General features: G+C 35.3%; 2 protein-coding genes across 2 annotated transcripts in view; one reads left to right on the top strand and one right to left on the bottom strand.

The window, feature by feature from the left end:
- LOTGIDRAFT_228753 (hypothetical protein) overlaps window positions 1–20,689 on the top strand; it is a gene marked incomplete at its 3' end in the record, with an annotated part of 25,029 nt that extends 4,340 nt beyond the window's left edge. Inside the window, exons 4-20 of the mRNA XM_009059716.1 lie at window positions 2,643–2,769; window positions 5,192–5,259; window positions 5,764–5,822; window positions 10,659–10,791; window positions 11,537–11,650; window positions 12,167–12,336; window positions 12,619–12,712; window positions 13,174–13,312; window positions 14,575–14,728; window positions 15,170–15,242; window positions 15,795–15,893; window positions 17,153–17,259; window positions 18,193–18,334; window positions 18,642–18,688; window positions 19,954–20,065; window positions 20,269–20,435; window positions 20,581–20,689. Of these exons, the coding sequence (XP_009057964.1) occupies window positions 2,643–2,769; window positions 5,192–5,259; window positions 5,764–5,822; window positions 10,659–10,791; window positions 11,537–11,650; window positions 12,167–12,336; window positions 12,619–12,712; window positions 13,174–13,312; window positions 14,575–14,728; window positions 15,170–15,242; window positions 15,795–15,893; window positions 17,153–17,259; window positions 18,193–18,334; window positions 18,642–18,688; window positions 19,954–20,065; window positions 20,269–20,435; window positions 20,581–20,689 (1,914 nt within the window). The remainder of the gene's footprint in view (window positions 1–2,642; window positions 2,770–5,191; window positions 5,260–5,763; window positions 5,823–10,658; window positions 10,792–11,536; window positions 11,651–12,166; window positions 12,337–12,618; window positions 12,713–13,173; window positions 13,313–14,574; window positions 14,729–15,169; window positions 15,243–15,794; window positions 15,894–17,152; window positions 17,260–18,192; window positions 18,335–18,641; window positions 18,689–19,953; window positions 20,066–20,268; window positions 20,436–20,580) is intronic.
- Window positions 20,550–25,064, bottom strand: LOTGIDRAFT_228752 (hypothetical protein). The gene is made up of 3 exons (XM_009059715.1): window positions 24,896–25,064; window positions 21,819–22,004; window positions 20,550–21,132 (listed from the first exon to the last, which is right to left on the bottom strand). Exons 1-2 carry the CDS (start codon window positions 24,975–24,977, stop codon window positions 21,835–21,837), a joined length of 252 nt encoding a protein of 83 aa, XP_009057963.1. The 5' UTR covers window positions 24,978–25,064; the 3' UTR covers window positions 20,550–21,132; window positions 21,819–21,834.

The raw sequence follows: 25,064 nt of genomic DNA, 5'->3' as shown, positions 1-25,064 counted from the left end.
CTGTTGTTTCTTAATGGAAATAATTGTTCAAAAAAAAACGTCACCATTAGAAATCTCTGTATGAAAAATAAGGCATTTGCTTAGAAACGTTTTGCTGGTAGATGACATCTCAATCCTTCACTTTGAGCCAATTGGAACCAGTCACAAATTGTACCCAATATGGAATGGTACCCAATAACTGAAAATGGTACCCAATAGATATGTAGAATGACTTCTCACTCAATTTGAAGGTTTTTCTCCAAATTAAGAATGGTAAAACGAGAGTTGATAACGCTCGATAGTTATCGTTACGTTGTAACATACATCATATACGTGTTGAATAGGGATTAACATCCAATTTATGCTATTTCATCAACAACCGTGGGTTTGTTTCTTGTGCGTGCGTGATCTAGATCTTAAAAGAATGGTAAAGTGGTTTTCTTAAATTAGCAGCAATTTGCACCATTAAAATCAGACGTCTGTGATTCTTGCAATTCCACTAAAATAAGTATTTGATGACATCACTAAATTGCAAAATATGTTTTACCACAAAAGATCCTTCGCGATTAATGACGTCATCAAACCCTTAATTTTCTTAGACGTTTGATCGAAAATCGGAATTTTATAAAACCTAGCTTTCTTATTTAACAAAATCAAAATATTCATAGCTACAATATTCCACGAGTGAAAGCAAGAACTGTTGTTAAATTATCAAATACCTTCTTCCCTCATAGTTAAAAACTTCTTTATTTTTTCCTGAACAATTATCTAGCTATTTTAGAATGTTCTACTAATGGATGCCTTGTTATCAGTTTATTGTATTTGTTGTTATTCAATGTGGGCTTTGTTATCATTGCGTCTTGTCTTACTATATATGAGGTTTGTAAATTTGTACAACTTAATTACCTTTCGAATATGGAGAACGGCACATTATCTCTTTGCTGACTTATTTTCCGGCTTTTGAAGAAAAGTATACAAAGACATTGGTCCACTAAACCAGATACTACGATCCGAAAAATCGTCGCAGATTCCATTCGCTGAGGTCGACGACAAGACCTTATCTCTGCAAGAAAGTTAATTATTAAACTCTGTAAATAATGCAGAACTCCATCTTCACAGGGTATCAGGAACTAATACCTTGACAACAATAGGTATTTTTCTTGTTTCAAGTAAATTTTTGATTGGATTGCGCGCTAACGAAAACAACCAATCAGACCCTTAGGGACGTATGCAGCGCTCTTACCTTGACTACAGTTGAACTTTGGCTAAAGTCCAACTTTACAAAGTTAGGATTAAGGCTTTCATTTTCTACATTTGATAGTCAAATTTAAGCTCGACTTTCGTAAAGATCGACCGGGGCATACCTAAAGTTCGACTTAAGTCTAACTTTAGTCAAAGTTAAGGTAAGGTACGAGCGTTGCATATGGCCATTAATAGAAAGACTGTAAACAATATGTAACTAATATTTCCTGTGTACTTTATGAACTGTACAGATGTACAGATGGAAATTGACTTACCAATAAGACATAAATACCAGAAAAGTGTCTGAAAATATAATATTAGCAATATTTACACTCAACGCTCACTGTGAGGTTTAAAAATGGCTTGCTAATTAGCACTCATTTATAATTTTCTAAAAATAAACTTGAACACTCAGTTGTCTGATGTGTGAATTTTGTCTCCAGTGTATTTGGAGTTAATTTTAAAATGAAGATTGCCTGAAATGAACATGAACAGAACCTGTATCTTACTTACGATGTCCAGATATGTTCTGGATCGCTTCTTTACGCACATTTATGAAATATGGATTCGTGATGTTTCTTTCTTTCTTTTTTTGTTAAAAGCAAAAACTCAATAGATTCTGTACCAACTTTAATAAGGCGGGGGTGTATACTTTATATTCCCCGCTATATTCTATTAAAAAAATTATAGCTTATTCTACAAATAAAAACATTGTTCGTTACCGACTTGATCCGATTTATGATGAAAATTGATTGAACGTTCTTATTTTCATCTGTAAATATTTCCTGTATTATTATCTTCATTAGTGTCAATTAATTAATGCATTATTATCATATACATGATGTCCATATATAATTTTCTTCATTGATGTTAACTTTTTGCATAAAAACACATTTTTTTAATAACTTTAACATTGTGTCAATGTCTTGTGTTGAATAGTGAGTGACTAATTGCTTCTCAACAGTAACTGGTTTCTCTTCAACCACTCTTACCTTTTATGGTGCATGCGCAAAGTATATATTTTGGAATTTGGCATGTAGATCATGCATAACTTTCCATTCAATTTTTGGTCTCATGAAACATCATTTGTACTCACACATGTATTCGCGGAAACACATCTCATATCTGATAATACCTTCTTTCAAAATCAAGCGAGTTTTTGCTTTTAACAAAAAACCAAAACAAACAATATAATATAAATTACAAATATGACTACACTATGTTTATATAAGGGGCACCCTCACTATGAAGGATATAAGGAATATAGAGAATGGTGGTTACTTAGCCAAACATAGACCTTGGGTAGTCCCGATATTTTATTATTAAAGAAAGGGGAAGAGCCTACAATGTACTTATATTTTCGATCAGCGGGGTGTATTATGAAATGGAACGAAACCTTTTATACAATTTTTTTTTTGTAGCCAGTAGCCGGTGGTTCTGGAATACCCGAGATTAAATGTTATTTAAATGGTATCTGTGTTCCACGTATTGCCAGATTTCACACATTAGTGGCCAAGTCTGTTGGCGTGTTGTTCAGTGTGGCTGGAGGTATGTTTGATGGAATAGTTACCAAACGGGGTCATACAAAACTATGCGTCTTTCTTACATAGAAATAACAGACACAATCTTGTACACCTTTTCTAAACCATGTGACATTCAGACATAAACAAAGTAATCCGAAAGTAGCAATTCAGTTTCTTTTACATCAGTTTGCATAGAAATATTACTTTTAAAGTCTAAAAATCTTTCAGAATCAAAATGTTGTTAGTGAGAATTTACAGATGGTTCTTGGCGTATGAAACTAAGAGGAAAATAGGCCGTTGATTGGAACTTTCTAAGTACCATCATCTTGAAAACTCAAGGGCTATTAGTTATTAGTAGTTTTTGTTATTAGTAAACGCTTTGGTTTACAACACCTACGCACGCCTCTGTCTGTGCTAGACGACTCTATCAAATTTTATCTTGGAAATATATAACATATATATATAAGTAATTAGGGCTGTCATCAATTCTTGGTATATATATATAAATGAATGTTTTATTGTTTCTATATCGCTCCACCATTGGTGTATTGTACGAAGGCCCTAAGGCGCAATTTTCCATCCTTTTATAAAATATTTCGGTTTAACGAAATGATTAATTTGTTTAAACGAAATATATGATATTATTTCGTTTAAACGAATTAATTATTTCATTTAAACGAATTAATTATTTCATTTAAACGAAATAATTATTTCAGTTAATCGAATAACTTAAGGGGCTCCGTAGTATTGCGCACTATTTTAACAGTGAAAATATTTTATTATTGTATATTATATGATAAGTTAACATGCATAGTAATGTTTTGTTCAATTACATGGATTATCTATAAAAAAACAAACAAACAAACTAAGCTATAGATGTATATCCAAAAAAAAAAAAACATTAAGATCGTTTTGTTCATAATATATTGTTCTGGGGTGATAATTGATCAAAAAACCACCTTAAAGTGAATTAAGTAAATAACAAAATAAGCAAACAGTGTGCATAATAATGTCAAATTCCATATACAGATGTAAAACTCCATTTATTTCATGTCAATTATTCACATAAAAATATACAAGTTTATTGTGAACTCTCATTATACACCCTTTCTTCAAAAATATTTTTATATATGTGTTCCTTCCCAGATTTTCGAATTGCCACAAATTTTGAGGATAGAGTATTTTTATGTTCATGTGATAGAGTCCAGTTTATATTCGCAATGGCATTTCGGCGCTTTGTTTTCAAAAAATTTCTGTTGATTTGAGAAAAGGAAAACATTTCTGATGTAACATGGTCCATCGTCTCTGAGAGTTTACGTTGAAAATCACATCGTGTATAGGTTTTACAGATCGTCAGACTGTCACAGTGGCTTTGAATCAGCATATTTTCATCCGAATATCCAGGCTCCTCTATTCCAGGAAATCGATAATTATTAGTTATAAATCTTCTGTCATCATGTAACGAACTTTTTGCTACACATTTGTCACTAGTATGAGCTGTTACTGCCAACGGAGTTGTGTTATTCTGGAACACAATAGTTTCCATATTTCTTCAATACCGTTGTTTGATGCGATGATCTATGAATAAACCACAAATAAATTTCAATACTTTCAACAATTCACGTAAGAATATAACTTGTTGACGGTTCTCAGTATAATGTAAAATACAATTTCAGTTCATCTCCTTTTATAGAATGATCTGAGAATCAAGCACGATGTGTGACATTTCATTGAAAGGTTATATGTATAAGTAGCTTAAATGGCGCTGATAATAATTAGCGACTTACGTGGATGAACAAGGACTACTTAATGAGTACATGACGATACGGACAGACTAATATTGATCACACAATTAACGCAAGATAACAAATAATTTTATTGAAATGAGTTGAAAACTATTAATAGCCGTCCGTTAGAATATTTTCTTTCCTCGCATTGGATTCCAACCCACAGCCCTAAATCGCCCAAAACAATAATCCATCTCACCCCACATGTAAACTCTTCGTTCGTTTCTGACATAATCTAATTCTATATGTCCGTTCGAAATTCAACGATTCATATTAAACATTGAAGAAACATTCAGTGAAAGAAGATGATTTTTGATGATTTGTTTCACTGCAGTTTTTTTTAACCTGCTAGCCTACCTTATCAATGGACCCATCAAAGAATGACTAGACGGGGGTGGTCGGAGGTCGACCGTACAATTGACAGATTTTGAGAGAAACTGAATATTTGTAAACTGCTAATTTGTGTTGGCATCTGGAAGAATGATTAATCGCATTCACGAGCGCACCGCCGGCTGAAAAATCACAATTGTCACCAGGTTGCTCATGTTTTACTTTCTAGGAATTGTTGCATATATTATATTTTACCGACCATGCATATAATTCATTATGTTCAACGTTTATACATTGTTTCAGATTGATACATATATTTAACTATTCTAGGACTATTTGTGGGTAAAGAAGGACCGATGATTCATAGTGGTGCTATAATTGGTTCTGGAATACCACAGGTAATTATACCATACGAAACAGGTTCCTACAGGAAATAACACACACGAACGTAGTTCACAACCATTTTGAATCTCGTCTTCGACTTTTAATGAAGACTAGAATATTTCAAAAAAGCCTTTAAATCGCGGTTTAGAATTGGCTTCAGATGTAATTTAAATACTCTTGTATTGCCTTTTCAAAAATTCAAGTAGAGGTAGAGATTCAAAATACCGAATGTAAAACGTAATTACCACCATAGTTGCTCTTGTTTCTAACAAAAAATGATGGATCTTGTCGTTGACCAGACTCTGCGGATCGCAGTTTTCATTGGTGTTCATTTTATATTTGACGACATTCAGTTTAAATTTGGCCCATTTTTATCATTCTTAAAAAAGGAAAACTGCTATTTGTGTATGTTATACGATGTTCAGTGTATACAATATAAAACCCGACATAGTACTTTTCAGTTCTTGGGTTGAGTACTCACTTATTTTTCAGTATTATATTCTATTCTTATATTATAGCTTAGAAGTATAACGTGTCCAAAATTGAAAACCAAGTACAATTTCTTCAGATGTGATAGGTACGTATGCTTAAAGACCCTCGGCGTATGCTCATAGACATCTTTCCCCGCTCTTTCTATGGTTTCTAAAAAGGCCCTTTCCAAATGGCTAGAACGAGGGATCTAAAGTGTGATTTAGTTGAGCATTTTTTGCTAAGGAAGTTTGTTTTTATTTCGCAATAACTTAAGTGTTACCACATCATCTGCTAAAAAAAAACCTTTTAATAAGCAACATAGTGCGATCTCATCCCAAGTACGTCATCCAAATGCATTTTACATGGGCATTTGGATTTATCACTCAAAGTTGATCAGTCTTGTGTTGTAATTGCCTTTTTTTTGGAGATATTTTAGAATGACTTGAAGTAATACAGAGAATTGTTACTTCTCCCCGATAATGAGATCGTAGCTCGTTTTTTTTTGTCGCACAGAGAGCGTCGACAGAGCGAACAAGATCGATGAAAGGACCCATTGGTCGAGAGAAAGTCGAGGCTGGAACGGGGATGAGCGAAGCTCAATCTTCGCGAGCCAGACATGATTGCATGCTCGACCCGTCCTCGACACTCACTCGATCCGTGCGATCTAGCTTCACTCTTTTGCGATCAAGTCTCGCTCAGCGCAACCTGTCCCAGACCTTCTCTCGCTAACTTTGCGACTTACGCGAATGTCATATAAATAGGACTCAGCCAAGCAGGGGTTATAATCCAACTACCAACTACTCCGACTACCAACAACTACCTAGTTTGCGATATCAGCATCCGCTGGAAGCGAACGTTAACTTGTCATCTACCTACCTACCTACCTGCAGGGGTTATAACACGTTTAGCTCTCGACCACGACACAAAGCACCCTTCTCTTTAATACATCCTACTTCGCTGCGGTCTATAACTTACTTCGCTGAGCTACTTTGACAATGCCAAAGAGAGGAAAAACCAGGGTAGCCAACCCCAAAAAGGAGGATGCTCCACCCAGGGACCCATCCGCTGAACAGGACTCCCAATCTGATGATGTTGAGGACATCCCCAATAACATGCCGGAGGAGAACCACGAGGAGTCAGTGAAGCTGACAGATGGCCAAGAGGATCAGCTGGTTGGCCTCATACAGGAGAACGCCAACCTGTATGACAAGACAAACAAACAGTGGCTCAACAAAGAGGCTCGAAGTATGGGACCCACCCTAGCCAACAGTTCGTCTGGAGCCAGCCTCAGTTCTGTCACGAGTTAGTAGTACTGGCAATAATGTTCCCTCTGGCGTTCACGAAGCCAGAGAGAAACCCAATATGTCTTCTTGGTATACTTCTTTCTCCTCGTCTTCAGCATGGTAAGCATACGCAGAGAGTCTTGTTGCAATTGCAGGACATGGTGCTGTAATAAGAAAGTATGATACAAAGCGATTGGGTCCATATTTTCGCTGGTCAAAAACTGGTGGTCGGCTACTGATCGCCAGGTCTTTTTATATGGTTACACAAATCCGAGCGATCTTGACAAATTTGCGCGTAGCTCGGCGAGAATATGTCTAGGGAAGATTGAGAATTAAGCGTTTATATCACATCTTAATCGCATTGATCGAGGGTACGTTGCAACTCGTACGTAGCTAGATCGGCCAAGATTGAGCCTTGATCTGTCGAGGTCGCACACTTGCGTGAATATATCGCCGAGAGATCGAAGCTATGTCGCAGATAAGTCGAACGGAACGAGCATCAGAACGCATGGATAGACGAAAGTATAGCGTATGTAGAGCGTAAATAGAGCGTACACATCGAGAGTAGAATGGAATAACATCGAACATTTCAGCGTACGCAGAAAAAAAATGGATTGGTCGCACAGATTTTGCTCGCGACTACCGGAAAACCAAGCTGCGTGCGATTTTCCCAGATCGTACTTGGTGAAATGGCCCCTTTATGCACGTATTCGTCCCGATTTTGCAACTCGCAGTCGAACGACACCAGAGCCGAAATCTACACTTCACTGAATGATTACGGTATTTTCCAAATTGCTTCGAATGTGGACTCTCCAAATATCAACAAAATCTTGATTTATGGACTTATTTTGAACTCGTCTTTAAATAATTGAACTTTAAATGTGGCTGCTCCGTCAACTTTCAACCAGTAGACAGTAGACTATAAATAGGTGACTTACTCATTTCTGATTGGCTGTTCTCTTAGACGCCTCTATTGTTAGAAATCAGTTCATTAACGTTATGTTAAAATTTTAGGTATATGCGCCAATTTTGTGTCTTAGTTTGTTGCTATTTTAGATAAATATTTAAACACGTATTCGAGTTGATTTAATTATAAGGAATGACCTGAACTTTTTTTCAGTTTATCGATGTATAAACAGAAAAAACCTGTGTACACTGTATAAATCCGAGTTTTTTTTTCTGTTTATACATCGATGCACTGAAAAATGTTCAGGTCATTCTTTAATTAAATACCATGTAACATCATAAAAAAAAAATGCAACATGCATGTAAATATATTTCGGCAATTTAGAGCTTTGTTAAATTGGATGGTTGACAATTATTCAGTGGTGTAACTTATATTCGTGCATATAAGGATTCAACGCCGAATTTCGTCAAAATTGAAAAACATACTTTATGTCTTAGTTGTTTCTTCAGATATTCTACGAAATAATTAGTATGGAAGGCAGCTGCGGCCATATTACCCTCGACTACTCGCCCACGAGAAAGCCAAGAAAAAGGCGAGAAAGCGAGGAAAATTGTTCTCGCTTTCTCGCCTTTTTCCTCGCTTTCTCGACTTTTTCCTCGCCTTTTTTTTACCCTTGCTTTCTCGCTTCCTCGTTTTCTCGCCTCTTTCCTCGCTTTCTCGCCGTTTTCCTCGCTTTCTCGCCCTTTTCCCCGATTTCTCACCTTTTTCCTCGCTGTATCACCTTTTTCCTCGCTTTCTCGCCTTTTTCCTCGCTTTCTCGCCTTTTTCCTCGCTTTCTCGACTTTTTCCTCGCCTTTTTTTTACCCTTGCTTTCTCGCTTCCTCGTTTTCTCGCCTCTTTCCTCGCTTTCTCGCCCTTTTCCTCGCTTTCTCGCCCTTTTCCCCGATTTCTCGCCTTTTTCCTCGCTTTCTCGCCCTTTTCCTCGCTTTCTCGCCCTTTTCCCCGATTTCTCACCTTTTTCCTCGCTGTATCACCTTTTTTCTCGCTTTCTCGCCTTTTTCCTCGCCTTTTTTTCATTCATCTTTATCAGTGCACATTTTTTTCGCATATTGTTAATATAATTGAATTAATGCAAAATAAAAAAAAAAACATACGAAATTTATTTTGAAAGAATGTTAATCAGAAGTATCACATATTCCTTCAAAATAGTTTTGCTATTGTTCCATGCATATACGGTATTTTGCATTTTGTATTTAAAATCGGTACCCATGTCGGTCGGTCCGTTCACATTATTGGTAATCGAATGAGAATCTAGCATTAAGTCTATTTTTTATTAAAGAATAAAAATTGTATATATATGTTTACGAAATGGGATGGGCAACAAACAAATGCGTCTCCTTTTCTATTTTGTAATATAACTATGGTCCCTGGATTCGATTTATCAATGAAATAAGTATTCATTTATAATAAATGATGAATATGCCTATCAACTGACGTCTTATGCCATGTTAAACATGATCCGGAATTTAGTTTTCAACCAAAATTTTCCTCGCTTTCTCGCCTTTTACCTCGCCTTTTTCCTCACTTTCTCGCCTTTTTCCTCGCTTTCTCGCCTTTTTCCTCGTCTTTTTTTACACTCGCTTTCTCGACTTTTTCCTCGCTTTTTACCTCGTCTGTTTTTACCCTCGCTTTCTCGCCCTTTTCCTCGTCGAGATTCCTCGCTTTCTCGTGGGCGAGAAGTCGAGAGTAGATATGGCCGGCTTCCATAAATTAGAATTGCTTTGTTTCGAATTTCTTTATGAATCCCTCGCCTTGACCTATTTTCATGAGTAACCAACTCGACAACGGCTAAAAATGCGTCACCTATTTTCGTTGTATGGATACCCAGTGTTATGATTATCATTCATCAATATTTGTCTTTGATAATATTACATTATAACAATTGACAATTACTTCAAAAATAGTGAATGTCAAAATGAAATAAAGAAAACGGAAGAGTAATTTATTGCTAAAATGCATTGAAACAACATTAAAATATGCCCCGCATTGTGTTCCTTAGAATTTTTCTGCTGACGGAATTAGGTTTGCACGAAATAAAGTTATTTGACTTATTCAATTTGGCTACTTTGTGAGAAACTGAATAGCACATTGAATTATTGCATACAGTTGAAATAATCAGTCACATTTTTTCAACTAGCCGAAATTGCAATTTTTTAACTGATTGCAAACGTCAGCCACAATCTACTGGAGTCAGTCACAATTTCATTCTTAGCATATATGTATTTAAAAGACAAAATTCATAAGTGTTTTTAAAGAATATATCCATATGACCAAGATTACCACAGTCGGGTTGCCTTCTGTACTGTTGATATAAGTCCTCTTATTTTGCGCTAATTACATTTTATTTTGCGGTGCATTTACCATGGTTCGTCATTTTCAGGGTTGATTTGGGTGTTGAATGGTATTCAGAAGCATTAGAACTACATGAAAATCGCATAATCCTTAAAAATATACTAGAAATGTCTTTTTCCATGTGTCTATATTTATATGGTTTCAAGGAAAGACGAGTCGTCATTTAGTTCTGTATTAACATGGATAGGAAGGGTCAAATTTCGATAGTGGGCTGTGAACACTTTTACTGATTAGCTTGGCTAAGAAATCACGTTTCTGAAACTAAGGTAGGGCCTACGATTGATCAAACAGATGACCCTAATATTTATTTATAATATTTATTATTATTGTGTTTATACAGAGATAAAAGAGATTTTGTATCCGGAGGAGCAGCAGCCGGTGTAGCAGCTGCTTTCGGAGCTCCAATTGGGGGAGTTTTATTTAGTTTAGAGGAGGGTTCGTCATTTTGGAATCAGAAACTAACATGGCGAACTGTAAGTATGTTGAGAGTTGTCAGATGTCTAGTAACATCTCTTAAAATTTAAGCATTGTTGTCAGAATCATTATCTGAAATATTCCTAGCTCGAATGTGTTATCTAGTGTTACAATTTGATGTTTACCAGTTTGCAGTTGGTAACTAATATTTTGTTTTGACAATGCCCGGATATAAAATATTGAAGTTTAAATTTTTTGTTTTTGTCTTTGATAATTAAAAATGGTATCACGGTAGTCTATGGGTTCGATTGGAAGCGCCAGTGTGGTTAATTCACTTCTAAAAAAAAAATATGTGTCAGAATGCATCAAATCAATTCTATTTCTCTAAAGTTTCCTTGAGGAGAATCCAACCAGATGGCCCATGAGAGACTTGCGTCTATGGCGCTTCCATCGACTTTTCGCATTTTTGAATCTCAATCTCGAACATTGTCAAATAAGTCAGTCTGCCCTCTATTTGTACCCTCTGTGTCGGAAAGCCGCCGCCACCACTAAAATCAATGTATTTTTCCCGAGATTTTATCACAACGACATGTGTCCATTCTATTAACTATCGTACTGCCTTTGCAGTTCTTCACTAAAATGAGATTCATCAATTAATTTTTTGTGTATTCTAGTCTAAGAAAAAAATTTTACTAAAGAATTCTAAAAATATTATTAATATTTTGAAGTTGATATTCTAATTCACATGGTGAATTGTGGGTTTAATGCTATTTACAGTGGTAAAGAGTCGTATAATCTTTTCAGTTTTTCTGTTCCATGGCGGCAACCTTTTCTTTGAATTTTTTCCTGTCTGGTATAAAGTCATGTAGTTGGGGATATTTTTATCTGCCAGGTCTGATCGACTTTGGTACATTTAGGGTAAGTGAATGACATAATTTATAAGGTGCCTGTAAAGAAGTCTACTCATCTCTCAAGTACACAGGAACACTTTCAGCTTTTGAAAATGTAGCAATTTCTTGCACTTGACATTTCTCAGGAAAAAAACACATCTCCTTGGAAACAGTTTGGCAAACTGAACACAAAGTTGATATAGACTTTAATTTTTGATTTGGATCTGATTATATTATAGAATTATACTCTTGTCACTTTTAGTGTCATCATCGCAGGTCGATTTCTATTCTGAAAGAAATCAGTTTACAGTTAGCTGAGATACTACTTATTGCATTAATATATATTATATTATATGAAATGACTTTTTTGGTTCTTGACTTCAACAGACCTACCTAACAAAACATTGATGTCACCTTGCTTTGACATTCTAAAACATTTAAAATGCTCACCTTGGTTTAAATATGATAGAACTTGAATCTTTTATAAACTCATTGAAAATATCTTATAAAAATAAAATTATAAAAAAAAAATCATTCATTGTAGTGTCAGAGTGAAGAATCGGAGATTTGTGACTTATGGAGTGCTGTAGACTTATTAATATTTATTATAATGGGACTGGTTGGTGGTGGACTTGGTGCCATATTCAATACCCTCAATAAATCCCTGTCCAGACATCGACTTCTTCACGTTCAACGTAAACACAAAATCTTCAGGTAAGAGTATCCATAGGGCCTACGTCCACCTCTTAAATCATTGCGCTTGTGGATACAGCTCCCTACTATTATGTTTTTGGAGAATTGCTATAAATCTGAACTACCCAGTGTGCACGTTAAAGATCCTTCAAGTGGAATAATGCCAATCTCATGGCAATGTGACCTTTGTTGCACAATACATCGAGTTCGAATTCAAGCGAGACAATGGCAATTTTACAGGTAGATATTCTCCGCTCTCCCTTATCATTCCGTTACGTAGAATTGAATTTGGATGAATTTCAGATTACTGGAAGCTATGTTGGTGGCTATGGTTACCACCACGTTAACGTTTCTAGCTGCTATGACTCTTGGAGAATGTCGTAAACTGCCTGAAGAGGTAGACATCTTATCCACTTTATGAAAAATTTTAAGATCGCGGATATACTACATAGTATAAACACTAATGAATCTCCAAGAGCAAAATTCTTAAGATTAGTATTTCATTAATCATCATATCAAGCTACAAGAAGAAAACACCAAACCAATTTGCGTCCGATTTTGATTTGATGTTACTCCGGGTTTGTCTACTTGTTTCAGAAAAAGTACCTATCACTAATGAATGTTCAAGCCTGCCGTGACAAGCATTGGCGTTTTGTTTCTACTATCATTAGTTGGAGGGGATAAGTATTTGTCATGGGGAGTTCACAGCTCAATTCCTTGGTAAACTCAATGATAAAAAATTTGAAACTAAGGAGGGGGGGGGGGGGGCTGTGTCTATGCCAAGCCAGGCCCATTCTTACCCTGGACCCCAATAGAAACACCACTGGTGAGACGGACATGGATAATGTTATATTTTAGCCTGTAGTGCTGAACAGTACAAAGGAGGTAATCACCAATGTAAGAACATATTTCTGTGCAGATGGTTATTATAATGACATGGCCACACTTTTCTTCAACCCACAAGAGGTAGCAATAAAACAACTCTTTCATCAACCTGGTAAGAGGCTTTTCCACAAATATTACAATCCAATATTTACATTTCTACTATCACCCCCTTCAATGAACTAGTAACGCAAACTGGCGTTTATTTTTCGATAAACTGTAGTTTGTCACGTGATACTAAGGCGTGGTCAAAGCACACCAATGACGTAATCTAAAAAGGAAAAGGAAAAGATTATATAAAAAAGTGAAAATTGTGTTAATAAAAGTATCTGAACATGAATATGAATTAAACCAAGAAGAAGAAGTAAATATTTTGCTTTACAAATAAAACGACCCGAACCGCATAACGTAAACAAAAATCTGAAACAACATTTTTGCTAAACATTGGTAGCAGCTAATGAACTTTTCACATGAAAATGAAATGAATGGAGTTTAACGTCCTACTTTTCTTCATCATGTGGACAATTTTTCACATGAGAAAATATATCTATCATGAAACTACATCATAAGAACACCTAACTTTTGCAACTGATAATTGAAATAGTTTTTAATTTAGCGCTAATTAGCCTTTAATAACACTTTTGAGTCTAAGTTAAATTATACTGCGTAAGAATGCTCAGGAAGACGTCAGAGTTCTAACAGGTGTTAATTTGACATAAAATTATCATCCAATTTTTTTCATCCAAATTATTTCAAATTACATTCATCAGAACAGAATGAATTGAATGTGTTTTGAAATTCTGGAATCAAGCCTTATAATAATGACATTGGAATGTTTTTTGATACAACTAACAGCTCTCTGATGATCAGGGGATCTTTCTGGGACTTTACCTACATTACACAACTATTGGTGATCTTGCGAATACATGATTTTAAGTCCTATGATAATATCCTCAATGACATCAACCCAAATTTATGATATAACATTAGTCAAACAATCTTAAAAATCTTGAAAACAATTCAATCAAATTCGACTCCTCATAAAAAATTAGGTGTTCAATGCATGTTATGAGAATGTCGAGAAATTGAGTTGACAAATTCCGTTGTTGTTAATGCATAATCCAAAGGAAGATAACTCTAAGGATAAAGATAAATCTGTTAGGTTGAAGAATGACCAGTCGTGTTCACTAGTGGGGTCATTGGCATATTTGGGGTAATACACGGAAGAAACATTTTATTAGCTCCAAAAAAAAAATCGAGATGGTACATACACGAGTCGCATAGCAACACATATAGAGCAGACTTCCCATTACATACAGACTTACTAAACATAGGTTTTACATCATGTAACATAATATAATCTGTACTTGTTTGCAGCTCGGTTTGGGATGCCATCGCTTGCCATCTTCTTCATGTTATTTTTCTTTCTGGCTTGCTGGACGTACGGTGTGGCAGTACCCAGTGGATTGTTTGTACCGTCATTACTGTGTGGTGCAGCTTACGGAAGATTTGTTGCATTAGTCTTAAAGAGGTTCGTCTATGATCATTGTCACTAGAAAACGTTCAACTGAAATAAATACTTCCAACGATTTTTTTAATGTTCTTTCGGTATTTTTCCCCTGGGCAATGGTTTATTATTATGATTAATAAAATATAGCTTAACAACAAAATGTGCCTGAAAATATATTAGCACAATTAAAGATTACTTAAGAGAAAGTTTAGTACAGGATGTCAAACCATCTCATTTTTTTTAATCAATTGTGCCAGGGTCATTATAGACTAGAATAGCTTAATCTATCCTACAATGTATTTTTACCCGAATCAGAACATTCTCCACTGTATTGTTTGTTTGGTTATTCTGTACAATATGTCATTAGATTCTGATGCCTTCATAACACAAACAATACACATTTTGTATTGGTGTCTAAATGCCTTTCTCTTCGCTGTCTGCATTGCTTATCATTTATTCCAGTGTATTTGGCTATGAGAGTGTCTATTCTGGAACATACGCCCTGGTTGGGGCTGCAGCGTTTCTAGGTGGTGTGGTACGGATGACTATAAGCTTAACCGTTATTCTGATAGAATCGACCAATGAAATAAGCTATGGTTTGCCTATTATGTTGGTACTAATGGCAAGTTTGAATTTTTTTATATTTTAAACGTTCATGAATTTGATAAATCTTCCTAGCATGAACCCTTTGGATTGTTGCACCATTCCTATTTTCAATCAGACGTAGTCAGTCCTTTCACTAAAACAAAGCATTTTAAGACGAGTAACTACCGCAAAGACATTTCAATATTCTTAACAGCAGCTTTTACGATAGTGATAGGTTAAGCAATTCTATAGAACCACAGACATCTAGCGGAACGTTGGAATGATGCAAATACAAACCATAAATACACGATAAGCATAAAGATAAGCTTGATTTTGAATTAAAATGTGTAGTACAGTAACAATCACCAGTATCAGTCATACATTTTTTGGGCGATAATGAATAATATTACCAAGTTTTGTCAACATCGGTCAAGAATTGGGCCTTCTAAAGTGACCTTCTTTTTTGTTATTTTCAATGAATTTTGCTTTGTTTGGCATTTAGGCTAATTCATGCACCACTAGGCTAGAGTCGCTTAAGCTTAATACTACCTGTATCAATATTGTATCCTATCCTAAACATGAAGATAGCTTGCCGGGCAAGGTAATATACGCCAACTGGCAGATTTTATTTTAAAGATGGGTTCCCGTATTTTTATTTATGAAAATGAAAATGCTAATATTTTTTGAATAGGAAGTAGAGGTGTTCTAATGACTTGGAAAAATACCAGTTTGTCTCATTGTGTCCATAATTAATTCATAGTTAGCTAAGTTAGAAGAGACTTTCCAGCAGAATTCCAATGAGTGACCGATCAAGAATGGTCAAAAAGTCTTTTTTTTTTCGCTTATCCAGACTGTACATACATGGACATTTATGATTGGTTAAAACTCTTAATTATATGCAATAAGAATATAATGATATGATAAAGAATACATGCTAATGATGATAATTCATTAGAAACACCAATTAATCAAATAGTTTGCTTAATTTGACACTAAAAAAATAAGGAAACCCATCTTTAAATATTTAGCAGTACAGTAACAATTACCAGTATGAAAAATTCAACCATCACTCTTACACTTCTTTTGTACTTTTTGGGGCGATACTGTATGATGTTACCAAGTTTCGTCTAAATCTGTCAACAATTGGGCCTTCTAGAGTGTTTTCTAAGAACTAGGTCAATATCTTAAACTAAATATACTTCTGATTTTCGGTAGGGTTCATCCTTGGTTGATAAAAAATCTGTCAATAATTGTTCGTGTTTACGTGCACAAAATTGACACATTTTCAAGAACAATGGCAATAATTGATACTTAATATATTTTCTGATTTTCAATAATTCATCCCTGGGTGATTATAAACACTCACACAAAGTTTTGTCTAAATCTGTATCTTCTAAAGTGTTTACGAGCTAAAAATTGAACGCGTTTTCAAATAAGGGGCAATAGCTCATACTAAATAGTTTTCGATTCTTCTGATTTTTGATAGGGTTCATCCTTGGGTGATAACAAACAGTCACTCCAAGTTTCGTCCAAATCCATCAAGAATTATGTCTCCTAGAGTGTTTACAAGCAATTATGGACGCCCATTAGGCTTTTAAGGGTTACGTGATACTAACTTAACGAAAGTAACGGTGATACGCAACACTAATTTACAGTCATCATTTCATATTATATTAGAAAAAACGCATCTTCGGGGGTGTGGAAAATACTATCAGAGGCTGGAATAGGGGAAGATGCTCTTCCGTTATCATAGATCACCTTCTTTGGTCGGCTTATATGTACCTGTATCTCGCATACCATTATAGCACAATTATAAATAGCCCCTGTACCGATACGACATCATGACAATTTCAATTTCAGGTAGCAAAATGGTCCGGAGATTTGTTCAATGAAGGCTTATACGATATCCATATAAAGTTAAAAAGTGTTCCCTTACTAGAATGGGATGTTCCGCCGCATACATACAGGTAAGTGTTAAGCTGCGATTACATGTTAACTCAAATTCAAACTCAAGCTCATACTCAAATTCAAACTCAAACTCACAACGTGATCACATGTGTCCGTAAACAACGATTCCACTAATCCGCCAATACGAAGGAGTAAAGGAAGTCTCCATGATTGATGTCATGAAGGGGATTATGGTTAAATAGTCTTCACATTTCTGCATGACAATGACGATGCCCTGGCGCATCTAGTGTTATTTCTGTTGATTTAACTTTGATCTAACCCTTGCAGCTGCAGGCAAATATTCACGTCACTACTTTGTACTTGTCGTGGATTTAGTTTTCGGACAATTATAATAAAATATTGTAGAATAGTCTAATTCTGGTTTTCCTACATGGTCAAATATCAGCCTAGTGCGTCAAGATGGTATAAAATGCGTCATTTAGATTAACACTGTTTCGTTTTACAACAAAATATATACAACCAGTGACCAAATAAGATGTTAAGTTTTGTAGCAAAATATCACAATTACATTACAATTTTTTTTGTAGAAAGAGATAGTTTTGCTTGGCATTTACAGCCTGTTTACTGAACAACTATCTACAATTTTTTATAGGAGCTCTCTGTGTATATAAACGGAACAATAATTATTGCTTCTATTTACCCCATTCCTAAATGATTTCCCATCCGATATTTGAGATTTTTGTTATTTTGGAAAAAAAAATATCAATCAAATTTGATTTCAATGGTATATGGATTAGTGAGGTAATAATTCAGTTAATTTTTAGCGGGATTGCAGGGACCAAGGACTTCAAAAATTGTGCAAGTACAAGCTGTAAATGTTTCGAAAAATGAAAAGTAACCAGAAATTATCTTTTATATATTTTTAGAATAAGTTTGGAGTAACAATGTACAATTATTGAAGAACGATTTTTCTATATTACTTAATTTTATAGAATGAAAGCAATGGTCATCATGAGTAAAGATTTAAAAGTTGTCTTCTTACATACAAGAGTTGCTTCCCTTGTACAGTTGCTGAAAACCACAGCTCACAATGTTTTTCCAGTTGTAACCACCGCATGTCAACTTCAAGAATCGGTAAATATGATTCTCGTCTAATCAGCTTGTGAAGATAGAATTTGCTCGATAGACCAAAGCTGTTATTTGAAAAGACCTATTTGTCGCGAACGGTCCAACTGCTAATTAGCTTAATTGTTTTGTTGAACATTGCAGTAAAATTGATAAATGTGTTGATAGTTATAACTTATTGGCAATTTTTCCTTCGATTGATTATCATTCATTGCTACCGATTCCGTTTTTCACTCTTGATCTGTCTGGTTAATCTGATTGTGGGGGATTTGTAGGTAAAAGTGTATGAATCCTCTACATTACCATTATCTTATAGGGAATATTAGGAGAAGAGTTTGGAACATCGCCTTTAACCGGCGAAAGGTAAGCCTACAAATATATTCTTCACTCTCGGTATTAGGAGTGCATTCACTGATTTGCTCTATGGTCTACTGGTTTCTAGTATCTGTGGTAGTGTTTCGGTTATGTTTATACACCAACAGCCTTTTATCATTTTGTTCAATGGTTGTCTAAGTTCCGGTTTAATTATACAGTGTCCATTACGATTCCCAGATGAGATCCGTAGAATGGTTAGAATACAATTATGAAATATCAGTGGACTCGAGTTCACAACAAACATGTGCATGTATACTATGACAGGTTAGCGGCCGATTCAGCGGGCAATATTAAAACTTCTGGTTTCCCGCTACCCCAACATTAAGAAATGGTCCCCTTAGTCCTGTGCCCCCTCAATCTCCACAATCAATCAAATCACTGAATTTACAAACTACCGTGGTACAAGAACAGTGACTATTGTAATTCAAGGTATAAGACAAAGTTCGTGATGATTTATAAAATTAGATTAGTTGCCCCTGGTTCTGAATTTAAGTTAAGTTGGCTTCCTGCTTTCTAAATGTGGTTAACAGCAGCCTCTTTGCAATGTACAGATTTTAGATTAATATTCTATCGACCCCTTTTTGATGTCACGTTTTAATGTAAACGAAGCTCTTTTTCTGTGTTCTATTATTTAACTTCATTCTAGGACATGATATTTGCTGAAGCCATAATATTTTATTGAGAAATTCGGTTGAGAAACCAGAAATATGTCAATGATATTACTTCGAATCATGTTTCTTTATTTAACTATTGGATATCACAGTTCGATAATATTTCTTTTTACTGCAGTAACATTTGTAGGAATAGGTGAACATTGTTTCATATTGTAAAAGACGCGACAAAGACTGTATCAATGACTATATCTCGTCTTTGGATATGCCATATACAATCTGGACAGTAGTCGAAAATTTCAAAGTTGCCGACTCTCGACAAAAAAATATTGTTTGGGCTTTTTAGCATAGTTGAAACCCTTCCAATAGCTGTTATACTAACCCCTGTTTATAAATTCCAGTTATAATGTGACGCGAACAAAGGGGGTATTCTGAGAAGCATAAGACACTGAATGCCCATTTTGTTTGCATCACAAAATACCAGCGTTGGAGAGGGAAGAAATTTGATAGTCTGGTGGAGTCAACAACAAGTGGCTAAATTAACAATAAAAGCTAGTAAAACGGAACGAAAGTTTTGTCTTCTTCTGTCGTAGACTTCCTGCTCTCGACAACGACTGTAAACAACTAATTTCTCCCTTTCAGAAGTTTTGAAATGGTAACCAAGAATCAACCAATGAAATTTGAAGGACTGATTCTAAGATCTCATATTGTTATCCTATTGAAAAAACGCATCTGGTTTAAAGAAGGAATATCGGTGAGTAACAGGGGGTGGTAATTCTGGAACATCTTGAATATTATCTGGTTGACCTATCTGACAAGATTCAGGTAAGGTCAACAAAATTAAGATGTAGGCACGAGACCGATACCGGACAGTTTGCAATATCATATGATCTGCCCCATGATAGATTCTCCGCTGTTTTAAATTAGTATTCAAAAAGCATATTGTCTTGCCTTCAGTTGCCTTTCGATATGGCACAACTTGTCAAGAACAAAAACAAAAAAGCGCTACGAAACTCAAAACCTTCTTTCCCCGAAATGATAAAATATAATATAAAAAAAATGACCGGTATCTGGGATGATCAGGCTCTAGTGCATGCAAGGCGACAACAGCTCGACAGATCTAGGTATATCATATGCTTATAGTCTGGTTCTTAAATCAATGTATGTATAGTAAACCCAGGGGGTGGAGCAGGGGATTTGCATATTTATGAACAGAAATAAGAACTAAAACCCATGGTAAATATTTAGATTTATTTAATTCAATAACAGAGAAAAGCTTCTTCGGTTTAACCTTTATTACAATGTAGATGAACATCCAGAAGAATTATCATATACTAAGAGTTACAAACGTTATTTAAATGCAGCAAAGCTACATTAGATTTAAATTTTGAATGGGAAGGAACTGTTATGTATCTGTGCATAACATTCTAAAACTAATATTTTCAATTTTAAAACAGATTACTTACTTTTCAAACGCAATGGATAACATTTCTAGGTTGAATTGCCATTTTTGACTTTTTATAACCAAAGTAATGTTATTTAGGATTTGTTATTTATATGTAGGTTTTAAATGACAGTACACTTTCTTATGATATATACATTAGTAATGTCTTTCGGAACTATAACTAAAATATAACGCAGACATTGTGGTGTTCTATGTATGTATCGTCATAATAAGCAACAAGTTCTGAGGACTTCATCAGCACAAAAAATTAACATGGTTTTGGATTTTCCTGTTTTGGTTTCTATGACACTAAGAAGCGTTGAGAAAAATGTAAATGAATGGTAGAATTATATACAGTTGGGACAATTCCAAATAATCTGAAAATATAAATAATTGGTTTTGAGATAAAGCTTATGCTGGTTAGACCCTCGTAAACTGCTGTTCACGAAGTTTTATGTCGGTTTTCGGCCCATGGTGATCTCTTTTGTCATCCATGATCGCAAGAAATTATGTGGAACTACGAGACCTATGTCACTAACAAATGCATCTAATCAGTTGTTCACTAAAAAGTTTAATGGAAGACATACTTGCGGAGAAAAAGTATAATCGCATTGCAAAATTAGATATAATTGGTTTTTGGGATAACATACAGTATTCAAATTATGAATATATTATGCATCTTAAAAATTTTACAATCGGAATTGATCAAGCATGGCACAGCAATACATCGTCGTTTCAGTCGCAACTCTTCGTATGAGGCGATGAATTTTAACTAATCAAATCTCTGACCAAATCGACCCTTTTCATTGGAGAAGGGTTTCCGTACTCCCATAATAGTTACGAAAGCGTACGTAGAAGAGTGATGATTAACTAGTTTGAAATTCACGCGACATCATGAATATTTATCACCTACATTAACCTTCGTGAAATAAGGCAATATCAAATAGTTTTATACCATGGCCACAATGGTGTAAGCATATCTGTGTCGGTATCTATTCTGGTATCTAAAGCTAAGTGACGCTGTTGTTCGCACTAAGAGCAGAACGAGTAATAAAATACATACCTTTAAGATGACAGATTTATTTCCGAGATTTCAATGAACCTTCTAAAGACGCTTGTGCTTTTTGTGTTTGCCACATTCTTAAAATATCTCCTATAGCAGCTAGGTAATCATCTGAATCTAATCTTGTGGATGGCATTGCTTCTAATCTCTGTCGCAGAAATGTTCCAATATAATCTGCTTTATCAGCTGTAAGGTAAAAAAGTTTTAGAGACCGATGTGATTTCAGATGGCGTGGGCTGTGGGGAGTATATTAGCTAAGATCGCCATTGCTTCTTCTTCAAGTCTAGAAATAGTGGTAATCAATGCAATGAACTCCTAACTCAACGTTCCGTACCATATTTGCTTGCCCTCCCATCCTTATTGTTTGTCTCACCGTCGTAAAATTACTATTTTTAAAACCTAATCAATTACGTTGCAAGCCATAATCATCATCGCACTCGTAATCAAACCAATGGAGCAGGAACTTCCGCACAGGATTATGTCCGACCACCTATATAGTTTGTCTTGCTTAAAATTTAAATTGCTATTGTTAACAAATACAATTTAGTCCAAATTGAAATTGCTAAGTATGGTCAATAATATTTGGAAACTGCAAATTTCAACCAAACAAAAACAGTGACTAAAATTCACATCATGGGAATAGCTTTCTTAAAATGTCAGTTTAGATATTAAAACGATGAAATACGGCATTCAACGCATTAGTAGATTCTTCTTTCAATAACATGACAAACCTACAAAGACCGTGTTTGAAGGGTTAATATTTCGGATAGGGGCGAAAACGTTCTTCAAAAACATTGAATAGAAATGATTTCTGACTACGACTGTACCTTCTGAGGAGAGGAGTTTAGCTTTAATTATTTGATTTATTTGATAAACATTACAAAAACCACGAGTATATGCATTAAATAATTTGTATTTTATTTTTTTTAGAAAAAAATCATTCCAGCCCACCTACTGGCCATGCCATTGCGAATTGGCAGTTTTCACTTCCAATTATGTATTGTTCAAACGCCTTCAAACGGTTTTCGCAGATTGTTAATCGTGTGAACGTGTTTTTGAACCGTCGAACAATTTACTTAGCATTAAGTAAGTGGTAACATTTTGTTATTGTTTTTAGACTATGAAGGAGAAAAACTGTAAATGTACGTCCATTATAATTGTTATCATTAAGAATCGCCGACCAATTTACTGAATACATTTGTAAGGATTCAAGACTATTAGCAGCCAATTTAAGGACAACTAAATCATGAACGATCTGGAACATCTCATCAATATACAATAGAAATGATCTATTATTAAAATCCTACTTCTGACTAATGTTAAGGGTTCTTTATACATTGATAATTAATTCTTAATTGCCAAGGTCAGTTTTAACATGTATAACGCCACAGTAATTGTGAAATTTATCTCAGTGAAGAGGAGTAACTGTACTTAAAATAAGGTTTCATTGAAAGTGTCACACATGTTCTTGATATTTCGGCTATAATATCTTGAGTTAAAAGTCCAAACTGTGCAACGTTTTTCCGATATTCCTAAGAACAAAACATAAAGTAAGGATGTCATATTGCTAGACGCACTAATAATGAGAAATTCACAGACAAAGAGCAGTAACTATGCTAAAAAATTGTTTTTAATTATTTGCTAAAATGTTCTCAGTATTAGTTAAAAAGACTCATACAAGGTCGATCGTTTTCATTTATTCCCCTTCCAGGTACACTTTTGCAAGCGGGCTACAAGCTCTGGATGCAGGTCAAAAAAGGATTTTCCGCAGCCACCGTAAGAAGTCCTTCACAGTGGAAATTACGACATCATTACTAGAAAAAGACCACCGGCTAATTCCTTTTTCATTTTGGATATTAGTGGAAGGCTGAGGTGCCAAATTTGGCTACATCATGGACATATTGTCACTGGCACGTCAAGAGCTTTGGCTCTGTTTAAGAAGTTAATAACTCCATGATGAAAATTCCTTATATGAAAAACATGCGTAGCGAATCTGTCACAGACACGCTATAGATAGAGAATATTTCCTATGTATACAATGTCATGATGCGCATAAGTCGGAGGCCCAACACACAAACATATACAAGTACGCTTAAGAAAGTTAACATTTAGCGATGTATTTAAAGTAACAAAACTCTCATGTATACAAAACACAATCGGCAAACCAGCGTTGGAGAGGGCAAGAATTTGAGTGGCTGGTGGTATCATCAAACTGACGAATGATAAAGAAAGTCGTCTTTAGACCTAACTGAAGTGGCTAAATTAAAAATTAAAGCTAATTTGGAACGAAAGTTTGGTATAATTTTGATTACGCTGTGAACTTTAGAAATCTAAACGAAAAAGGTTTTTTATCCTGACCATATTTCTATCTCTCTACCCTCAATCTAGAGAGCCGCGGTGGCTCAGTGAGTAAGACTCTTGCTCGCTAACCTGAAGTTCCACGGTTCAATTCCGGCATAGAAGATTTTTCAACCCGGTTTCCCCGGGTTGAAGGTAAGAGGGACTGACATGGAAAAAGCGTGTAGTCGTTCGAATGAAAAGAGCAGCCGCTCGCAAAATTTCCTCCATTGCACACTTCATGGCGTTTCCCGTCTTCATTAACCCACATGGTGTAGAAAAGTAGGACGTAAAACTCCATTCATTTCATTTTATTTCTACCCTCAATCTTTAATCAAATCGGATGCAGACTTAAAATATTTTTGAATTTGAAGCGCCGACAAAAAGTTTGCATGGAATTTGTTTACAGACATATCGCATGTAAACGCACCTGGTCTTTTTGGTGGAACTAAGACACTGTATGTATTCCATGCATTCATTCCTGATAGATCCAGAAATAGGGAAAGATTTAATGAAATGAATGAAATTTTGCGCCCTACCTTCCTGCACCTAATTTGGCTAATGAAGAATGACAACGCCATGCAATGTGAGGAATTTTGCCAGTAAGGTGACAATAACCTACTCTTTTTCGATTTCCATGTCAGCACCTCCGACCTGCATCCCCAGACAGTGTAGACCGTGTTGAAAGAGGTATTGTCTCGAGCTTTGCTGGGATTGAGAAATTATGCAAAAAATCTTACCTCGTTTACCGTACCAATGGGCTTGAGTAAGAGATATGAACGTTAATAAAATAGCTAAGAATAAAACATTTTGTCGAGCCATTTTTAAAATATGTCCGAAAAATTACTTGTTACAGGAAAAACCGCTCTACCAAGTTCTTAAAACTAAAGTTTCAATCTTGAATATTAC

Source organism: Lottia gigantea (assembly GCF_000327385.1).
Source record: "Lottia gigantea unplaced genomic scaffold LOTGIsca_4, whole genome shotgun sequence".
In the NCBI taxonomy this organism is placed as follows: Eukaryota; Metazoa; Mollusca; class Gastropoda; family Lottiidae; genus Lottia; species Lottia gigantea.
This window is presented reverse-complemented; position numbering and strand designations above follow the sequence as displayed.